This window comes from Manis pentadactyla, chromosome 2, assembly GCF_030020395.1.
Source record: "Manis pentadactyla isolate mManPen7 chromosome 2, mManPen7.hap1, whole genome shotgun sequence".
NCBI lineage: Eukaryota > Metazoa > Chordata > Mammalia > Pholidota > Manidae > Manis > Manis pentadactyla.
The window spans coordinates 172,891,118-172,913,260 of record NC_080020.1 but is presented as its reverse complement, the minus strand read 5'-3'; the positions used below and the strand labels follow the sequence as shown (position 1 = coordinate 172,913,260).

At 36.4% G+C, this 22,143-nt stretch overlaps 1 protein-coding gene across 1 annotated transcript in view; it reads right to left on the bottom strand.

Annotated features, from left to right (window-relative positions):
* Positions 1–22,143, bottom strand: part of M1AP (meiosis 1 associated protein) — a 90,116-nt gene extending 67,973 nt beyond the window's left edge. Inside the window, exons 1-2 of the mRNA XM_057497067.1 lie at positions 22,047–22,143; positions 16,572–16,854 (exon numbers count right to left, since the gene is read on the bottom strand). Coding sequence (XP_057353050.1) covers positions 16,572–16,802 — 231 coding nt within the window. The 5' untranslated portion in view covers positions 16,803–16,854; positions 22,047–22,143. The remainder of the gene's footprint in view (positions 1–16,571; positions 16,855–22,046) is intronic.

Here is a 22,143-nt window from a genome sequence, read left to right as displayed (position 1 = left end):
AGCTTAAAGATATGAATTCTCTTTGTATCGCCTTTTTTGTACCACATAGGTTCTGATAGGTAGTGTGCCATTATTATTATTTTCTAGAAACACTGCAATTTCAGCTTGCAATTCTTCTTTAACTCAAAAGTTATTTAACAGTTTACAAATTTCCAGGTGGTAGAGACTTTTTGTTCTATCGTTTTGTCATTTATTTCTAGTTTTATTGCAGTGTGTTTATATAATGTTGAGTGAATTATTTGTACTTTCAGAATTCATTAAAGATTTGGATTTATATGTGGCTTAATATATGGCCAACTTTTGTGAATATTACATAAGCACTTCAGGAGGGTGGAGATTTCATTTTTATGTATAATCAAATTTCTCTTAAAAATGTTGATGCTATGTCATTTGGTACAGAGGTACTCAAGTGTGATACATTTTCAAGACTCCTCCTCTAACAAGCCTTCTGTGCTGAATATCTTCCATATGTCCTCTTGATAATTCTCTATTCCTCTCTGCTTTGTACCCTAGCAATAAAGTGTTGTTCTTAGTCTTATTTAGTGCTTTTTCCCTCCAAACTCAACTTTGTCTGATATTAAGGTCATGATCTTTCTTTTGTGGGAGGGTTTGCATTTGCCTAGTATATTTGCATTTCCTTTTATTTTCAACCTTTCTGAATTACTTTGCTGTTGTTGTATCTTTGAAATACAGCAGTTTTTAATAGGTGAGTTAGTACACATATTTATTGATATGACAGGTATGTTTGTTTTTAGTTGTATTATTTTAAGGTATACTCTATTTTCATACCTCTTGAAAAATCACTATACTATATAATTTTTGTTTGTACTATATATGTTTTTATTGTTATGAAAAAGGTTTGTATTTATTTTAGTGTTTATTTTTATAACTCAATGTTATATAAATATATAAATTAATTGTACAAATTAATTCTTGTTATTTTTTCATCAGTATCCATTAATGAACAATGATGAAAATCTCCACTATGAACAATGACAAAACCTGTACATTTTTTTTTCTTACTTTTCCCCTCCCTCTCCTGCAGCACTCAATTGTAGTTTACTGTGTTATCTTTATTGGAGTTTACCTTTATACTGCTTAATACAATATATCCTTATTATTTGCCACTTTTAAATGATTCATTAGCTTAATAGCTAAATAAATATTAGCTATTAAGGATGAAGAAATAAATGTTTTAGCCAAATTAGAGTACTATTGTTCTAAAATCTATTGTAGGTCATGTATAATTTAAATAGATTCTTTGTTATCATGAAAAGGTAAAAGAATTGGTAAGAACTTCACAATAAAGGAATTTTTCTGAAACTTTGTTTTCAGAGGAGATTAATCATTTTAGTCAGATTTATTTATATTAAGAATATAATGGATATAAAGGGAATTCTAATATTTTAATTATGATTAAAATATTCCTTATAAAATAAGCTCAAGATTATTTGATTATACTCAGAAATTAAATATGGGAAATATGTTGAGGTTTTCATCTTGGGCAAGATTTCCTATCTGCTCTTCTTTAAATTTTTATTAAGGTACCATTGATATACACTCTTATGAAGGTTTCACAAGAAAAACAATGCGGTTATTACATTCATACTTATTATCGAGTCCCCCCCATACCTCATTGCAGTCACTGTCCATCAGTGTAGTAAGATGCCGCAGAGTCCCTATTTGTCTTCTCTGAGCTACACTTCTTCCCTGTGACCCCACACACACCATGTGCACCAATCATGATACCCCACAATCCCCTTCTACCTCCCTCCCCACCCACCCTACCCCCACCCCTCCCCTTTGGTAACCACTAGTCCCTTCTTGGAGTCTGTGAGTATGCTATTTTGTTCCTTCAGTTTTGCTTTGTTGTTATACTCCACAAATGAGGGAAATCATTTGGTATTTGTCTTTCTCCACCTGACTTATTTCACTGAGCATAATTCCCTCTAGCTCCATCTATGTTGTTGCAAATGGTAGGATTTGTTTCTTTCTTATGGCTAAATAGTACTCCATTATGTATATGTACCACATCTTCTTTATCCATTCATCTACTGATGGACACTTAGGTTGCTTCCATATCTTGGCTATTGTAAATAGTGCTGCAATAAACATAGGGGGCATATGTCTTTTTGAATCGGAGAAGTTATTTTCTTTGGGTAAATTCCTAGGAGTGGAATTCCCGGGTCAAATTGTATTTCTATTTTTAGTTTTTTGAGGAACCTCCATATTGCTTTCCACCATGGTTGTACTAGTTTTCATTCCACCAGCAGTGTAGGAGGGCTCCCCTTTCTCTGCACCCTTACCAGCATTTGTTGTTCCTAGTCTTTCTATGTTGGTCATCCTAACTGGTGTGAGGTGATATCTCATTGTAGTTTTAATTTGCATTTCCCTGATAACTAGTGATGTGGAGCATCTTTTCATGTGCCTGTTGGCCATCTGAATTTCTTCTTTGGAGAAGTGTTCGTTCATATCCTCCGCCCATTTTTTAATCGGGTTACTTGCTTTTTGGGTGTTGAGGTGTGTAAGTTCTTTATACATTTTGGATGTTAACCAAATGTTGGATATATCATTTACAAATATATTCTCCCATAATGTAGGGTGCCTTCTGCTATATTTTTTCATTTATATTTTAAGCTAACTCTGCTGATAGAAAATATCAGATACTTCTACAGGTTGGAGACAGTGTATTTAAAGAAGATTGGATTGTTCTATACATAAAGTAATGGCATTGTTCCAGTGAATATCTTGAGCTTTTAACCAGAGTTGAACTTACTGTTCTTTTGGAAGAAAATTTTGGCTTGCAATTTTTCCTGAATTATCAGTCAGTGGTTTTTAGTTTAGAACAGTCTGGCTTTCCTAATGGAGTGATTAAGGGATCAAGGGATTCACCCAGGGGCAAATGTATTGAGGAATGCTAGAGACATATAATACAGTCACTTGAGGAGGGAAAAAAAATTATTTTGCCTTTTGTTTGGGATATGCACTCATCTCCCAAAAGCCTCCTATGCCAGGTAGCATCCATTTTTCCTTCCACATTTCTAGTTTTCTTTACCTCTATTGCCTGACAGAGGATAGAGATATTATAGGCAAATGTGGTCAAGGGACAGACATACTAAAGAAAATGGCACAATAGAGGAACATATCTGTCACATGGCTGTAAACATCACTATCACTTTGGCTTTGTCCTCAGTTACTGGTAGGATATATAATCACTGGATTATATACATGAGAGTTGTACGTCTTCTTTATCCATTCACCAGTTAATAGACATTCTAATTGTTTCCAGTTTGGGACTATTATGAATAATGCTGCCAGGAACATTCATGTACATGTATTTGTGTGGATATATGTTTTCACTTCTGTTGGGCAGATTCCTGGGGGTAGAGTTATTGGCTTATATGGAAGTTGTATATTTCACTGTTTAAGAAACTGATGAACTATTTTCCAAAGTGGTTGTGTCATTTTACCTTGACATCAGAAATGAATGAGGATATAGTTTCTTCACATTCTCAGCATTTCACATTGTCTGACTTTTTAACTGTAGCCTTCTAGTGAATGTATAATGTCACTTTTGTTATTCTTTAGCTTTTTATTTTGAAATAATAATAGGTTCACAGAAAGTTGCCGAAGATGTACAGAGAGATCCTGTGTACTCTTCATACTGTTTCTTCTGGTAGTTACATCTTACATAACTACAGCACAATTTTAAAACCAAGAAACTGACCTTGATATAACATATGCATAAAATTCTATACCATATTTTCATATCTGTTGATTCGTGCAACCACCATCTCAATCAAGATACAGAATTATCTATCACAACAAAGATCTCCCTTATGCTACCTCTTTATGGTCACATCCATCCCTACCATCCCTAACTCTTGGTAACCATCAATCTGTTCTCCATCTCTGTAATTTTGTCATTTCAAGAGTGTTATGGAAATAGAACCAAGGGGTGTGACCATATGGGATTGGCTTTTTACACTCAGCATAATGCTCTTGATATCCATCCAAGTTGTGTGTGTCAACAGTTCATTTCTCTTACTGCCGAGTAGCATTTTATGGTATGAATACACTAGGTTGTTTAATCCTTAACCTATTGAAGGACATTTAGGTTGTTTCGAGTTTTTGGTTATTACAAATAAAGCTGTTGTTAATATCTGAGTATAGGTTTTTGTGTAGGTGTAAGTTTTAATTTCTCTGGAATATATGTCCCCAAGTGCAATTGCTATGTCACATGATAAGTGTATGTTAGATTTTTAAAAGAAAATTACCAACTATTTTCCAAATGGCTGTCAGTTAACATTCCCAGCAGCAATGTATGGACACCCAGTTTCTCTGCATCCTTGCCAGCATCTGGGATTATTAATATTTTTTATTTTAGCTGTTCTATTAGGTATGTAGTACCCTCTCATCATGGTCTTATTCTGCATTTCCCTAAAGGCTAGTGATGTTGAACATCTTTTCATGTGCTTATTTGCCATCCATATATACTCTTCAGTGAAATTTCTCTTCAAGCATTTTGTCCACTCTCTAATTGGATTTTCTTTTTTTACTGCTGTGAGAACTTCTTTTTATGTTCTAGATATGAATCATTTGTCAAATATGTGGCTTGGAAATATTTTCTCCAAGTCTGTCTTTTTATCCTTCTGACAGGTTCTTTTTCAGAGCAAAAGTTTTAAAAAATTTTGATGAAGTCCAATTTATCAACTTTTTTCTTTTATGGATTGCACTTTTGGTGTCATGTCTAAGAATTCTAAGATCTAGGTCCTGCAGATTTTCTGTTTTCTTCTAAAACTTTTGGTTTTACATTTAAACCTATGATTCATTTTGAGCTACTTTTTTGAATAAGGTAAGAGGTTTAGGTCAAAGTTTATTATTATTTTCTTCCCATGAATATCCAAAAGCTCCAGCACCATTTGTTGAAAAGAATATCCTTCCTACTCTGAACTCTTTTTGCATCTTTGTCAAAAAGTCAGTTGGACATACTTCTTTGGATCTGTTTTTGTGTTCTTTACTCTGTTCCTTTGATTGATGTGTCTATCCTTTCACCAATACTGCACAATCTTGATACCTGTAGTTATATAATAAGGAGAGTGACTCATTTAATCTTATTCTTTAAAAAATTGTTTCAGCTATTCTAGTTTCTTTGCCTTTCCATATAAATTATAGAATGAGCTTGTCTATTTTCAAAAAAATCTTGCTGGGATTTTTATAAGAATTTCATTAAACCTATACATTAAGTAGGGGGAAACTGCTATCTTTACGATGTTGAGTCTACTGATACATGAACATGGTGTAACTCCCCATATGTTTAGATCCTCTTTGATTTATTTCATCAACATTTTATAGTAGTCAGGATGTTTTTACATTTACTCCTAAGTATTTCATTTTAATGAGCTATTGACTACTGGTAGGACAATATATTTTCCAGTTTCCACTTGTTCATTAGTAAGATATGGAAATTAGAGAGATTTAAAAAATTGTCAAATATATATCACAGTGGTTCAACAGTCCCCCTTCCTTCCACCCCAGCTCATTTCCCTCTCCTTTGGTAACTAGTCATTTCTCAGTGTCTGTGAGTCTAATGCTGTTTTGTTCCTTGTTTTGCTTTGTTTTTATACTCTACATATAAGTGAAATCATATGGTATTTATCTTTCTTTGCCTGGCTTATTTCAATGAGCATAATATCCTCTAGATCCATCCATGTTGTTGCAAATGGTAGGATTTCTTTTATTTTTATGGCTGAATAATATTCCATTGTGTACATGTACCACCTCTTTTTTATCCATTCATCTATTGATGGACACTTAGGTTGCTTCCATATTTTGGTTATTCCCTATTGCACATAGGGCAGTGATAAACATAGGGGTGAATATGTCTTTTCGAATCCAGAACTTTGTTTTTTATTTGTAAATTCCTAGGAGTGGAATTACTGAGTCAAATGGTATTTCTATTTTTAGTTTTTGAGGAACCTCCATATTGCTTTCCACAACAGTTACAATTACATTCCCATCAACAGTGTAGTAGGGTTCCCCTTTCTCTGCATCCTCACCAGCATTTGCTATTTGTCTTTTGGACAGTGGCCATCTTAACTGGTGTGAGGTGATAACTCAATGTGGCTTTAATTTGCATTTCCCTGATGATTAGTGATGTGGAGCATCTTTTCATGTGCCTGTTGGCTATTTGTATTTCTTCTTTGGAGAAGGTCTGTTCAGATCCTCTGCCCATTTCTTAATTGGGTTATTTTTTTGGGGGGTGTTGTGGTATGTGAGTTCTTTATATATTTTGGATGTTAACTCCATATCAGACGAGTCATTTGTGAATATATTCTCCCACACTCTAGGGTGCATTTTTGTTCTATTGATACTGTACAGAAGCTTTTTAGCTTGATGTAGTCCCATTTGTTAATTTTTTATTTTGTTTCCCTTTCTTGAGGAGATGTGTTCAGGAAAAAGTTGCTCATGCCTAAATTCAAGAGATTTTATGTTTTATTCTAAGAGTTTTTTGGTTTCATGACTTACATTCAGGTCTTTAATCCATTTTGAGTTTACTTTCATGTATGGAGTTAGACAATAATTCAGTTTAATTCTCTTACATGTAGCTCTCCAGTATTCCCAAGACCAGTTGTTGAAGAGGCTGTCTTTTCCCCACTGTATATTCATGACTCCTTTATCATATATTAATTGACCACATATACATGGATTTATATCTGGCCTCTCTATTCTGTTCCATTGATCTACGGATCTGTTCTTGTGCCAGTACCAAATGGTTTTGATTACTGTGGCTTTTATAGTAGAGCTTGCAGTCATGGAGCATAATCCCCTCACCTTTGTTCTTCTTTCTCAGGATTGCTTTGTCTATTCGGGGTCTTTCGTGGCTCCATATGAATTTTAGAAACTATTTGTCCTAGTTCACTAAAGAATGCTGTTGGTATTTTGATAGGGATTACATTGAATCTGTAAATTGCTTTTGGCAAGATGGCTATTTTGACAATATTAATTCTTCCTATCCATGAGCATGGGATAAATTTCTATTTATTGGTGTCTCCTTCAATTTCTCTCATGAATGTCTTGTAGTTTTCAGAGTATAGGTCTGTCACCTCCTTGGTTAGGTTTATTCCTAGGTATTTTATTCTTTTTGATGCAATTGTAAATGGAGTTTCCCTGATTTTCTGCTAGTTCATTGTTAGTATATAGGAATGCAACAGATTTCTGTATATTAATTTTATATCCTGCAACTTTGCTGAATTCAGTTACTAGTTCTAACAGTTTTTTGGTGTATTTTAGGGTTTTCTATGTATAATATTATGTCATCAGCAAATAGTGAGTTTAACTTCTTCCTTACCAATTTGGATGCCTTTTATCTCTTTGTGTCATCTGATTGCTGTGGCTAGGACTTTCAGTACTATGTTGAATAAAAGTGGTGAGAGTGGACATCCTTGTCTTTTTCCTAATCTTAGAGGAAAAGCTTTCAGTTTTTCACTATTAAGTATGATATTAGCTGTGAGTTTGTCACATATGGCCTTTATTATGCTCAGGTATGTACCCTCTATAACCATTTTGTTGAGAGCTTTTATCATGAATGGATGTTGAATTTTGTCAAATGATTTTTCAGCATCGATTGAGATGATCATGTGGTTTTTATACTTCTTTTTGTTAATGTGGTATATAATATTGATAGATTTATGAATATTATACCATCCTTGCATCCCTGGAATAAATCCCACTTGGTCATGATGGATGATACTTTTGATGTATTTTTGGATTCAGTTTGCTAATATTTGTTGAGTTTTGCATCTATGTTCATCAGGGATATTGGTCTGTAATTTTCTTTTTTGTGGTGTCTTTGTCTGGTTTTGGTATTAGAGTGATGCTAGCCTCATAGAATGAGTTTGGAATTATTCTCCCCTCTTATACTTTTTGGAATACTTTAAGAAGGATGGGTATTAGCTCTTCTTTAAATGTTTGGTAGAACTTGGCTGTGAAGCCGTCTAGATATAGAGTTTTGTTTTTGGGGAGTTTTTTGATTGCCAGACCAATTACCAGTTTAATTTCATTGCTGGTAATTGGTCTGTTCAGATTTTCTGTTTCTTCCTGGGTCAGTGTTGGAAGGTTGTATTTTTCTAGGAAGTTGTCCATTTCTTCTAGGTCGTCCAATTTATTGGCATACAATTTTTCATAGTATTCTCTAATAGTTCTTTGTATTTCTGAGGTGTCTGTTGTGATTATTCCTTCTTCATTTCTGATTCTGTTTATGTGTATGTACACTCTCTTTTTTTATTGGTAAGTGTGGCTGGGGGTTTATTTTATTTTCTCAAAGAACCAGCTCATTTTCATTGACCTTTTCTATTGTTTTATTCTTCTCTATTTCTTTCTGTTCTGATCTTCATTATGTCCTTCCTTCTACTAACTTAGGGCTTCATTTGTTCTCCTTTTTCTGTTTTCTTTAATTGTGAGTTTGGACTGTTTATTTTGGATTGTTTTTGTTTTTTTGAGGTAAGCCTGTATTGCTATGTACTTTTCTCTTAGAAATGCCTTTGCTACATCCCACAGGTTTTGGGCTATGGAGTGTTTGTTTTCATTTGTCAACATGTATTGCTTGATTTATTTTAATTTGGTCATTGATCCACTGATTGTTGAGAAGCATGCTGTTTAACCTCCATGTTTTTTTTTTCTGTGTGTGTGTGTGTGTAATTTATTTCTAATTTCATACTATTGTGGTCTGAGAAGCTGCCTGATACAATTTCAATCTTTTTTAATTTACTGAGGCTCATTTTGTCACCTAGTGTGTGATCTATTCTGCAGAACATTCCATGAGCACTTGAGAAAAACGTGTATCCTGCTGCTTTTGGGTGGAATGTTCTGTAGATATTTGTTAATTCCATCTGATCTAATGTGTTGTTGTTCAGTGCCTCTGTTTCCTTATTTATTTCCTGTGTGGTTGGTCTATTGATGTAAGTGGTGTGTTAAAGTCTCCTAAAATGAGTTCCAGTTTATTTCCCCCTTTAATTATGTATTTGTTTCACATATGTAGGGCTTCTATGTTGGATGCATAATGACCCCTTTATCATTATGTAATGTCCTTTTTTTGTCTCGTTACTTTGTTTGCTTTGAAGTCAGTCTATTTTGTCTGATATAAGTACTGCTGCTCCTGCTTTTCCCCCTTATTATTTGCGTGAAGTATCTTTTTCTATCCCTTTACTTTCAGTCTGTGTATGTCTTTGGGTCTGAAATGTGTCTCTTGTAGGCAGCATATAGATGAGTCTTGTTTCTTCATCTCTTCTGCCACTCTATGTCTTTTGATTGGTGCATTCAGTCCATTTGCATTTAAGGTAATTATTGGTAGGTGTGTACTTATTGCCATTTTATTGTTTTATGGTGGTTTTTGTGGTTCCTCTCTGTTCCTTTCTTCCTCCCTTATACTCTTCTCTTGTTATTTGATAGTTTTCTTTAGTGTAGTGATTGGATTTCTCTCTTTAAGTATTTTGTATAACTGTTATGGGCTTTAGGTTTGTGGTTATTATAAGGTTTATGGGTAGCTTCCTAACTATATAAAAGTATATATTAAGTTGATGATTGCTCTATTTTGAAACAATTTAAAAGTATTTTTTTCTTCTTCTTCCTCCACACTTTATGTGTTAGACATTATAATCTGCATTTTTTTCTGTATCCCTTGACTGATTTTTGTGTATAGCTGGTTTTACTGCTTTTGTTTTGTTTTGTTTTAATTTTGTTCTTGCTTGGCAAGTAATTGGTCTACTACCTTTACTGTGGGTTTATTTTCACTGGTGAGAACTATTTAGGCTTATGAACATTTCCATCTACAGAAGTCCCTTTAACATAACCTATAATGCTGATTTAGTGGTTATAAATTCCTTCAGCTTTCATGTATCAGGGAAATGTTCAATCTATCCTTCAAATTTGAATGATAGGCTTGCTGGGTAGAGGATTCTTGGTTGAAGGTTTTTATGTTTGAGTACATTAAATACTTCTTGCCATTCCCTTCTGGCCTGTAAAGTTTCTGCTGAGGAGTCTGCTGATAGCCTGATGGGGTTTTCCTTATGAGTAATCTTTTTTCTCTCTCTGGGTGCATTCAGAACCTTCTCCTTCTCCTTAATCTTTGTCATTTTAATTATATGTCTTGGTGTCTTCCTGGGTCTCCTTTTGTTAGGGGTTCTGCACTTTCAAGAACTGGGTATCTATTTCCTTCCCCAGATTAGGAAGGTTTTCAACAATTATTTCCTCAAAGAGACTTTCTATCCCTTTGTCTCTTCTCCTTCTGGTACCCCTATTATGCAAATACTGTTTCACTTGGAGTTGATACACAGCTCTCTTAGCATTCTTTAATTCCTAGAGATTCTTTTTTCTTTCTGTTCCTCAGCTTTGTTGTTTTCCTGTTCTCTAATTTTCATCTCATTGACTGTCTCCTTTACTTGCAGCAATCTATTATTCATTTCCTCCACTGTATATTTCATTTCAGTTACTGTAATCTTCAGTTCTGAGTGGCTCTTTTTCAACTCTTCTATTACTGTGTTGAAATCCTCCCTGAGATCTTCAATATTTTTCCGCAGATTAGTGAGCATATTTATGATTGTTATTTTGAAATCATTACCAAGAAGATTGGTGATCTCTGTTACATTTAGCCCTCTTTCTGGTATCTTATCCAGCAGTTTTGTTTGGAACATATTCCTGTCTCCTCATATTGTCAGTGCTTAATATTCCTCTGTCTCCTCATATTGTCAGGGTTTATGTGTTTCTTCCTTTATATTAGATGGATCTACTATCCTTCCTGTTCTAGAGAGTAATGGTTTTATGAAGGTATCCTGTGGTGCCCAGCTCAAGACTCTTTACTTTCCAGTGCCTGGTTCTTTTTTGCATTCCAGCCTCTGCTGCTGTTGATGGGCTATGGACGGTGCTGCCTTTCTGCTGCCACAGTTGTCTTATCTCAGTCCACCATGGCTGGCAGTTTACCTCAGCTGGCTCTTTCTGAGCAGAGCAGTGGTGGTTCTGTTGGGATCATTGTGGGCAGGGCCACCCTCTGCCTGTACTACAGTGATGGTGGCACTACTGAGCTAATAAAGTGGGGGGAGGCAGTCATGTGGCTCTGTGGTGGGTGCATGGTTGCCTGGCAGGGGGCACGCAGCACTGGGCTGGGCTGCCTGCAAGCGGGGAGGAATGTTCAGAGCTGGCTCTTACAGGTGCCTCTCTAGTTGGGTTGATAGGACTGAGAAAGCTGGGAAAGCCTCCCTATGCCTGTGAGGTCAGCAAAGTCTGATGCTGCTGGGCTGGGTAGGCAGGTAGGTGCACAGGGAAGCAGCTTGGGGCTGAGCCACCAGTGAGGCGATGGAGTGTTTGGGGCTCCTGAGAGTGCCTGACCTGTTGAGCCAAGGGAGAGCTGGGGAAGTGTCATCCACCTGCCCTTTCTCCTGCAGAGATAGCTCAACCCGTGTCCCTCTGACACTCCTCCTGCAGCTGGCATATCTTTCAAAATTGCTGCTTCTCCTTTGGTTATAAGTAGGACTGGTAGAGTGTGCCTGTCCTCCACAATATTTGGAGCCTCAGTCTTCCAGAGTGCTCCAACTCTCTCTGGTGTCCGGCCCCACTAAACTTGAGAACCCAATGCAATGTGGACTCACGTTCCCAGAGAAGATCTCTAGGGCCAGATGTGCAGAGTTTCTGATCATCTATCCCCTCCCCACACCATTCCTCTTCCTCTCACGTGGCGGCTGGGACTGAGGAAGGGCTGGGGTCCAGATTGATCATGGCTCTGTCACTTTACCCTTCTCTGTGTGTCTTCTGTTCTTCACCATGTATAGGTGGTCTGTTCTGCATCTTTAGGTCATTTTCAGGTTTAGTTGTTTTTGCTGTAGTTGCTTCCTTGGTGTGTGTGCGGGAGGAGGTTTCTGCCTTGCCTTCCTACTTTGCCATCTTTTTCTTGGTGAGTTCATATCTTCTCTATTTTTCTTTGTCTATTTTGATAGATGGTTGTCAATCATATCGATAATTTCAAGGAATAAGCCTTTTGTTTCATCACTGTTTTGTTTTCAATTTCATTGACTTATGCTCTTTATTATTTCCCATTTTGTGAATGCTTTAGGTTTATTTTGCTTTTTCTTTTCTAGTTTGTTGAGATGGGAGTTTATATTACTGACTTGAAACTTTTCCTTTTCTAATGTAAGCATTTAGTGCTATAAATATCCCTTTCAGCACTGCTTAAGTTGGATCCTACAAAATTTTGACACTGTATTTTAACTTTCATTCTATTCAATATATGTATTTTAAAAGTTTCCCTTGCCATTTCTTTCTTGATCCATTGATTTGGAAATGTGTTGTTAGTTTCCTAGTATTTAGAGATTTTCCTGTTATGTTTCTGTTATTTCATTGTTGTTAGAGAACATACTGTGTAATGTATGACTTCAATTTTTTCAAATTTATTGAAATTTTTTTTTTGGCCCAGGATATGTCTATTTTGATAAACGCTCTGTGGGTGCTTGAGAAGAGTGTGTGTTGTGCTATTGTTGGATGGAGTAGTCTACATATGTCAATTAGATCATTTTGACTAATTTTTTTTTACAGCCTTGTTGAATTTCTCTCTAGTTGTTCTATCAGTTGTCAAGAGAAGGGTATTGAAATCTCCACTTATAATTGTGGATTTGTCTACTTTTTTTCTGTTCTACCAGTTTTTGCTTTACATATTTCACAGCTCTGTTGTTTGGTGGGTATGCATTTAGGATTTCTATGTCTTCTTGTTGGATTGACTATTTTATCATTATCTAATATCCCTCTCTGTACCTGCCTGATATTCTATGCTCTGAAGTCTATTTTATCTGATGTTAATACAGCCACTTTGGCCTTGTTTTGATTAAGGCTATCAGAGTGTCTTTTTCCATCTTTTTATTTTCAACGTGCTTTTATTGTGGTTGAAGTTAGTTTCTTATAGATAGGATACAATTGGGTCATTTTTTCCCCCACTCTACCAATCTATTTCAATTGGTATATTTATAGACTATTTACATTTAATGTGATTATGATATGTTAGCCTGCCAATTTATTTGTTGTTTTCTGTTTTTTCCCTCAGTTTTTCATTTTTCTGGTTTCTTTTACCTATCATTCTGTGGGTTACTTGAATTAAAACATTTTTAAAATTTTGGTATCATTAATCTACAATTACATGAGGAACATTATGTTTACTAGACTCCCCTCTTCACCAAGTCCCCCCCACATACCCCATTAGTCACTGTCCATCAGCATAGTAAGATGCTGTAAAATCACTACTTGTCTTCTCTGTGTTGCACAGCCCCCCCCACATTATACATGCTAATCATAAGGCCCCCTTTCTTCTTCCCCCCACCCCTTCTCCCTCCCTTTCCACCCATCCTCCCCAGTCCCTTTCCCTTTGGTAACTGTTAGTCCTTTCTTGGGTTCTGTGATTCTGATGCTGTTTTGTTCTTTCAGTTTTTCCTTTGTTCTTATATTTCACATATGAGTGAAATCATTGGTACTTGTCTTTCTCCACCTGGCTTATTTCACTGAGCATAATACCCTCTAGCTCCATCCATGTTGTTGAAAATGGTAGGATTTCTTTTCTTCTTATGGCTGAATAAGATTCCATTGTGTATATGTAGCACACCTTCTTTATCCATTCATCTACTGATGGACATTTAGGTTGCTTCCATTTCTTGGCTATTGTAAATAGTGCTGTGATAAACATAGGGGTGCATCTGTCCTTTTCAAATTGGGTTGCTGTATTCTTGGGGTAAATTCCTACAAGTGGGATTCCTGGGTCAAATGGCATTTCTATTTTGAACTTTTTGAGAACCTCAATACTGCTTTCCACAATGGTTGAACTAATTTACATTCCCACCAGCAGTGTAGGAGGGTTCCCCTTTCTCCACAACCTCGCCAACATTTGTTGTTGTTTGTCTTTTGGATGGTGGTGATCCTTACTGGTGTGAGGTGATATCTCATTGTGGTTTTAATTTGCTTGAATTTTTTTTTAGAATTCCATTCTGATTTATCTGTGGCACTCCTGGGTATATCTCTTTGTATAGAATTTTTTAAGTGGTTGCTCTAAGTGCTATATTATACATACATACTTAGCACAGCCTACTGGTGTAAACATTTTACCCACTTGAGTGAAGTATAGAAACCTTAACTTCCTTTAAGTCTCTTTATCCTCCCTTGTCTATAATTATTTTAAGTATTTCCTCTATACGCATTAACCACATCAGATGTTATAGTTTTTGCTTCAACCATCAATTATAATTAAGAAAAATCAATAGAAAGTTTTAAACTTATTCATATTTTATTCTTTATTGTTCTCTCTTCCTTTTGGATATTCAAGATTCTCTCTTATATAGTTTTCTCTCTTTTAAGAGCTTCCTTTAGCCTTTCTATTAAGGTAGGTCTGCTGGTGACAAATTCTTAGTTTTCCTTTGCCTGAGAATTGTTTTTTTGATTGATTCTTTTATCATTATCTAAATCCTTTTCTGTACCTGATATTCTTTGTTCTTAAGTCTTTTTTTTATATTAATAGAGCCACTTGATTTCTGTTTCATTTCTTAAGGGTATTCTAACTGGATACAGAGTTTGGGTTAACAGTTCTTTTCTTTTAGCATTTAAAAATGGGATACTTCCTCTGGCCTCCAGAGTTTCTGCTGAAAAATATCTTTTATTACTTGATTGTTTTTTCCTTATTGATAAGCTATCAGTGCTCTGCTTTCAAGAGTTTGTCATTACTTTTTAGAAGTTTGATTATGATGTTTCTTAGAACAGATTTCTTTGTATTTATCCTATTTGGGTTTCACCAGCCTCTTGAATCTGTAGGTTTATAAATTTTGCAGAATTTGGGAAATTTTTAGTGATTATATCTTTGAATATTTTTGGCCCCACCCTCTTTCCCCTTTCTTCTTGGACTCTGAGGACATGAATACTAGATCTTTTGTTATAGTTTCACAAGTTCCTGTGGCTGTGTTTATTTTATTTTAAAGTCTATTTTCTCTCTGTTGCTCAGGTTGGATAATTTATATTTTAGCTTCAAGTTCACTGATTATTTCCTCTCTCTCTCCATTCTGCTGTTACGCTCATCTATTGAGGATTTTTGTTGTTAAATTTTCATTATTATATTTTTCAGTTCTAAAATTTCTAGGTAGTTCTTTATACTTCTTTTCCTTGGTGAGACTTTGTTTCTCATTTGTTCCAAGCATGTTCATAACTGCTTTGAAGCATTTTTATGATGGCTGCTTCAAAATCTTTTTCGGAGAATTCCAAAATCTATGTCATATCAGTGTTGGTGTCTGTTGTTTTCTCATTCAAGGTGAGATTTTTCCTGGTTCTTGATAATGATGAATGGATTTTTTATTGTATTCTGGGCATTTTGGTTAGTATTTTTTAAGGCTCTGATCTTATTTATATCTTCTGCTTTAGTGGGCCTCCTCTGACACTATACCAGTTAGGAAATTGAGGTTACCATGTCATTATTGGCAGGTTGGGGTGTGAGTCTATTTGGTCATTGTACCCAGGAAGGTAGGGTGCCTTGTTATTTCTGAGTGGGGGATATAAGCTCAGGTATCCCACACAGACCCCACTGACACCCTGGGGATGGGGAAGCTTCAGTACCATCAGATAGGCATAAATAGGCCTTCACTGACACCACACTACCTTAGAAGTAAAAAGATATCTTACTGTGCACATGGCCTCCACTCTGCCTCTTCTGACTTCAATAGGGAGAGACAGAGATACCTTGTTAATGTTGGGAAAGGGGGTGGGGGTCCAGGCTCCCACATGGCTTCTATGAACACAAACGGGGGGAAGTCTTATTCCTACCAGGTAGGGATGAAGGTCCTGATTTTCCACTAGGCCTTCTCTGACTACCCCAGTAGTAGGCTACCTGAGGAAAGGGATGTACTAGAATCTCACAATTCTTTCCCATCCCTGTGATTCTGAACTTTATATATGGGAGAAAGTGAAGATCTGAATTTGTTTGAGGAAGAGGAGAGACAGTTAACTATGTGTGAGAGAGCTTTGTAAAAGCATTACCCTTGGCCCAGCCTTTGCCTTCTGAAACCCTAGGGGGCATTTCACCTGAGTCCTGTGTGGAACTGTAGAGAAAATTTTTTCATATTTCTGCTTATGGGCTTTCTGAGCAAAGAAAACTAGAAGCTGAATTAAAGGACAAGTCTTGGAAGTTAGAGTGGTTCAATAGCCAGAGTCCTCTGAAGAAATTTAGAGACTTACCTCCCTGAGTTTGGATTTCAAACGGGGATGATGAAAGGGTTCAGATGCTTATATTCCAAAGGGTAAGTGCCAAGGTTTCTCTCTCTCAGGAGTGGAGAGGGGCAAGATGTGGCCTATTTAAACTCTCAGATTAATAATTTTGGGATTCCTCTCTTACAATACAAATCTCCCATGTGCAGGGTGACATCTGGCTATTATTGTATTGCCTGTGGGATATTGGGTGTGGGGAATGGGCACATTTATTGCTGTATGTAATAATAACTGTGATCTCAGTTTCAGAAATCTCATATTTACTTTCAGGATAAATTAAAAAACATATATGTACTCACCACAAAGGGGAGGATACACTCGTGCTGATTTTGTATTATGTATAAACTGAAGAGGGACATGCGACTGGGACCCATTAAGCTGCAGGCTAGAGAGAAAAAGTTCTGGAGAGCCTCACAGAGGTTGGAGCAGATGTTAGCCCAGGATGGTAGAGTGATGTGCACAATGAGAAGCCTTGGAGGTTGCTGGTAAATCTGCATGGGAGTGGAGGGAGTAGTTCTCCCATGATTCATGGCAGCCAGACCAGAGGTGGAATTGCAGCTATTACCTGGATATTCTCTCCACCTACAGGGAAGGAAAGAGAAATCACTGGCTTTCATGATACTGCATTATATGCTCTGTTGAAACAGTGAACACAGGTCTAGAGGACTAAGTCCAGAAAGGAGTCAGACTGGGTACTGACTCAAGCTTCTCTAGGCCGACCCATCTAAACAGCTTCCAAGGGATCTAGATGTTTGCCTGAAATGTAAGAAGGAGAATTCTTAGAGATGCTGAATGGATCTAAACAAAAAGCTACATGAAAGTCAAACTTTATTCTTAAAGTAAGCTATCTGCCCCCATAAACTTTGTTTATTAGCATTTATTGTACTATATTATGATTTGTTTCTATGACTGCCTCTCTCACTATATTGAGCTTCCCAAGGGTAGAGAACCTGTCTTGTCAACTTTATTTATCAGTAATCAGCACAAGTACTTATTTCTTAATTACTAAGTAACTCTTAAAAATGAGAGCATAACCACATTTTCCCCTTCAAGATCCATTCAAGATTCTTCATGATTTGACTTTCAGCATTATTGGAGGCTCTTCTTCCCATCAAGCTTTTTACTGAAAGAAAAACAAATATATGATTCACTTCAGTACATTTGCTCATGCTGTTTTTTTCTCTGCTTTCAATACCCTTGCCTTCTTTCTTTACTGGCTACTTGGACTTAACTCCAGGGCTCAGATTGGGAAGGGAGAACAAATGAGAACATAAAACCAATATCAGGAATGAGAAAGGGACATTGTTACAAATGTTCAAATATGGAAGGAGTTATAAGAGGATATAATGAACAACTTTATGCCAGTAAGTTTGGTAAAATGGACAAATTTCTAGAAAAATATATCTATCCAATAATAAATCAAAAAGAAAAATTTAAAACCTAAACAATCTACAACTACTGAAGAAATTTAATTGGTAGTCAAATTTTTTCCCACAAAATAAACTACAGGGCCAGATGATTCCACTTGTGTGTGTTGTCAGACTCTCAAAGACCAAGAATTTCAACCTTAAACAAATTATTTCAGAGAATAGGAGAGGGAACACTGCTCAATTAATTTTTCTAGGTTAGCATAACATTTGATACCAAAATTAGATAAGAGTATTATTAAGAAAAAAAAGTTATAGGACAATCTCTTCTATGAACTAGATGTAAAAGTCCTAAACAAAATATAAGCAAATTTAAAACAGCAATATATAGAAAAGAGTGACACACCATGATCAAGTTGGGTTTATCTCAAGAACATAAGGTGATATACATTAGAAAATCACTGCAATTAATCACATTAAAAAATTAAAAAAGAAAAATTATCTGATCATCTCAACAGATGCAGAAAAAAGCCTTTGTTAAACTCAATGTTCATGCATTAGTAAAGAATATTAATAAACTAGGAATAGGTGATAGAAATAACCTCATAAAATGTTATAAAAATTTAGACCAAATGCTATTCTTAATGATTATGTTGAAAGCTTTCCATACAACTACTCAACTATATAACTATTCAACACTATAGTGAAGGTAGCAATAAGGCAAGACAAATAAATTAAAGGCATTGTTGTGGAAGTAATATCATTGTTTGTAGATGATATGCTTGTACATATAGAATATCTTAAATATTCTAGTTTTATAATTTTCCCCAAAGTTATCTTCATCTTTTGTTAAATTTTAATTCTTAGAGATGTTATATTTTTCCTGTTCATTTACATGACATCATTCCATTTTTAACTTGTGGCTAATGTATAGAAATAAAAATGATCCTTGTATATTGATTTTGTATTTAACATTGCTATGCTCGCTTACATAACTATAATAATTTATTTGTAGATCCTTTTGGATTTTTGTTCACAATAGTATAATCTGTGAATACTGACATGCACCATGATACAGGATCAAAGTCAGATCATAGCAGCAAAAAGACAATTCATAACAGTCTTGTTCATAATTACCCAAAACTACAAACAGCACAAATGTTAATCAACACTGGAATGGATAGATTCTGGTATATTCACACATACAGCAATGAAAATGAAACAACTACAATTACATGAAACAACATGGATGATTCTAAGAAACATAATAAAAGAAACAAGACACACATACTATAAAAATAGTATGATTTCATCTACATAGATTAAAAAATTAGCTGAAGTACACTGTTTAGGGATGTGAACATATTGGTAAAACTATTTTGAAAAAGCAAAGAAATAATTACCACAAAATTAGGATAGTAGTTTCTCTAAAAAGTAGGAGAGCATTATGATTAGACGGGATAAAAGGGGAGGTTTTGGGGTCTTGGTAATGCTTTATTTTTTGACCTTCATTGTGGTTATGTGGTTGCTCACTTTAAAATTATTAAACCATGCTTATATTTTTTGAAATTTTCTCTATATATGCTATACTTAATAAAAGTATTTCAAAAAGAACATTAGGACAATCATGAAAGAAAAAAGTTTTAGATTAAGAAAAACATGTCCCCAACTCTAGGAACTAAAATGACTCCACGTAATTGTTTTTCAGCTAAAGAATGCAGGGAAAACAAAAGCTTCTTTGATTTCCTCTGTATCTGTGGGAAACATATTTATAATTCTTGGAAACACTTTGGAATTTAGGGTCTTCAGAGATCTAAGAGTGCATTAATGAATGTGTTTCTCAAAATGAACCTATGAAGTTATTTCCCTTCAATCTTTCCTTTTTGGGTAGTGGATATCAGCATTTGTTCATTAACCATTTTTTTAATTGAGCCCCAATTATGTGCTGATACATCTGAATGAATATGCTAATCTGTTGAAAGTAATGAACCAGAAATAAATGACTAGGGTATTTACCAAGAAAGCACATATCATAATTTTCTGTTAACTGTACTTTAAAATTAAGTGCATGAGACCAAAGTAAACTTGAATTTGAGTGACATGTAGATTCATACAGATACACAGACACCCAGAGGCCTTGTTTAATGTAGAATTAGCTTCTATTTGCCCCTCTTCATTTTCCATCACATCCGAAACTCTTGTCATTTTAGAGCATGGGCATTCTAAGTTTGCATGGTTCCAATATACACAAATCTCAGTTGCTACAGTTAGTTCATTAACACCAGTCCCCCATCGACATAGCTTAAATTTTAGTTACATGGAATATTAACTGTTAATTGCATAAAGTACAATCATAGCTAGCTCTTCAGTCCACTAGTTACTAAACAAATAACAGATGCACATCATGATCAGAGATCAATTATGTGGCTTCTTTCAAAGTGTAGTTCTGGTCACTACAGATTCCTTACTTAGTTTAAGCACAGACAGCAAAGTGTGTAGTTGTTTTACCTTCTTGTCAAATAGTGATAAACCCATGTGATAGTTTACAAAAATGGGTAATTGAAAGAGGGAATTGGCCAACAAAGATGAAAGTATAGCAAAGAAATGATAAGTAGTAATGCTGAAAGTGAAAGTTGAATTGAACATAACTGGAGTTACAGAAGAAACAGCCAACTGTGAGAATGTGACACTGCTGCATTTGATAGACACTAGACAGAGGAACATAGTGAAGGTGAACTTATCAATATAAATGATGAAAGCAGTTGTGACTGAAAGTATGAAGATGTCATGGAGAAAGTGCCACTGGCAAAAAACTTCATTTTAAAGGAACTCTTAGAAGTATTTTACAAAATTAAAAGTGCAAAGGATAAAATGTTGCAAGTTGCTTCAAACTTTGAAAGAAGTATGACAATTTGCTAAGGCATAGAAAAGATGCTTGCTGTATCATACGTTATGTCATGAGAAGATGACAGGCACCAAATGTTGCTCAAAGTATTCTTGGTAAGTTTTTTGCAAAGAAAAAAAAAACACTTTGATTTTCAATGTTTCTAATGTTTTAAATTACAGTGTGCTAAATAGGTATTAGTTTTACTATTTTTCACTTCCCTGTACACTTAAAACTGACAGTGAGAGCTTTTAATATTTTGACAGTAGTTTGAGAAGTCTCAGAACAAATGTACTTTTTTCCATTGATTTTTAAGATCACTTTGGTTTCAGTTTGCACATTTTTAGATCCCACACTTGTGTGCAATTCCGAGGAAGCTCTTTCCTATATCCTCAAACACGACCAATTAATGCATCTGATGAACTGGGCTTATATAATACTTAGCAGGATCTGACTATTTTTTATTCTGTATGTACACTCCACTTTTGCCAAGATACCCACTTAATAGTGTGTCCCTGAAAGCTGGTTAAACCTGGAACCGGGCCTTGAACCACCAAACACCATCAAGTTACTCCCTTACTAAAAACCCTTCAACGGCTTCCAATTACACTTAGAACAAAATCCAAAACCCTTACCTGGCTCAGAAGTTCTGCATGTACCTCCTTCCCAAGTCTGCATCCTCATGCCATGCCGCCCCTGCCCAACCCCCTCCCACCCTTCCCCTTTCCTGGTGCCTTTCAGGTCCACAAATGCGTGGGTCTTTTGCTGTGGCTCCCACTACTTTAAATTCTTTAACGAGTGTTTCTCTCCTTAACCCCTTAGGTTTTAAACCGACTTTAGGTTTTAAAAGGCTTAGGACCCTTTTACATGCCCTTATAAAAGCGCTAGACCTTGTTTTACAGCCCTTAGAATACTTGCGTGTGTGGTAAAAGATAAATGGTTCTCCCTCCGGTAGGGCCGTATTCGAAATTACGTGGATCATAAGCATTTTTGCCTTCGTGGGTCCCTTTCGTATTAAAAATAACCCGCAAACCAAAAAACGAATTAATTACGGATTTCCGTGGTCTCTAAACATTTCAATTTTCTTCTGATGTAATTAAAAAAAAAAACATTGTCGTTGACCCCAGGGGTTCACTGTTTTCTCCTGATTTTACAAGAAGTTGGGACATTTTCGTGGGACCCCCCAAAGCGTCGTGGGCCCAGGCGGGGCGCCTGCTCAGCCTCACGGATCGGCGGCCCGGCCCCTCGGCGCGGGAGACGCGGCGTCGCCTCTCCGGTCCTCGGAAACGCGTGCCGAGGTCCGGGCGTCAGTCCTTCCCGGGTCCTGCACGGGCCGGCCGCCCAGCCAGCTCCTTCCTGCCTGAGGGCGGCTCCGAGCGCGACCCAAGCCCACCCTGTGAGACTTGGCCCTCCGCCCGGGGCTGCCCTCCTCACACCCCCTTCAACCTCAGCCCTTCTCCTGCCGCGAGGAATGGAGAAGCGCGTATATCCCCCCTTCTTTGGGAAGGCAAAGACCCCATTACCTGGCCCTCCCGCCTCTCCTCGCGCGCTTGCGACGCGGAAAGCGCCCCCCTCAGGCCGGCGCGGCTGCGCGGGAAGGCTCCCCGCGGGCGCCGCCCA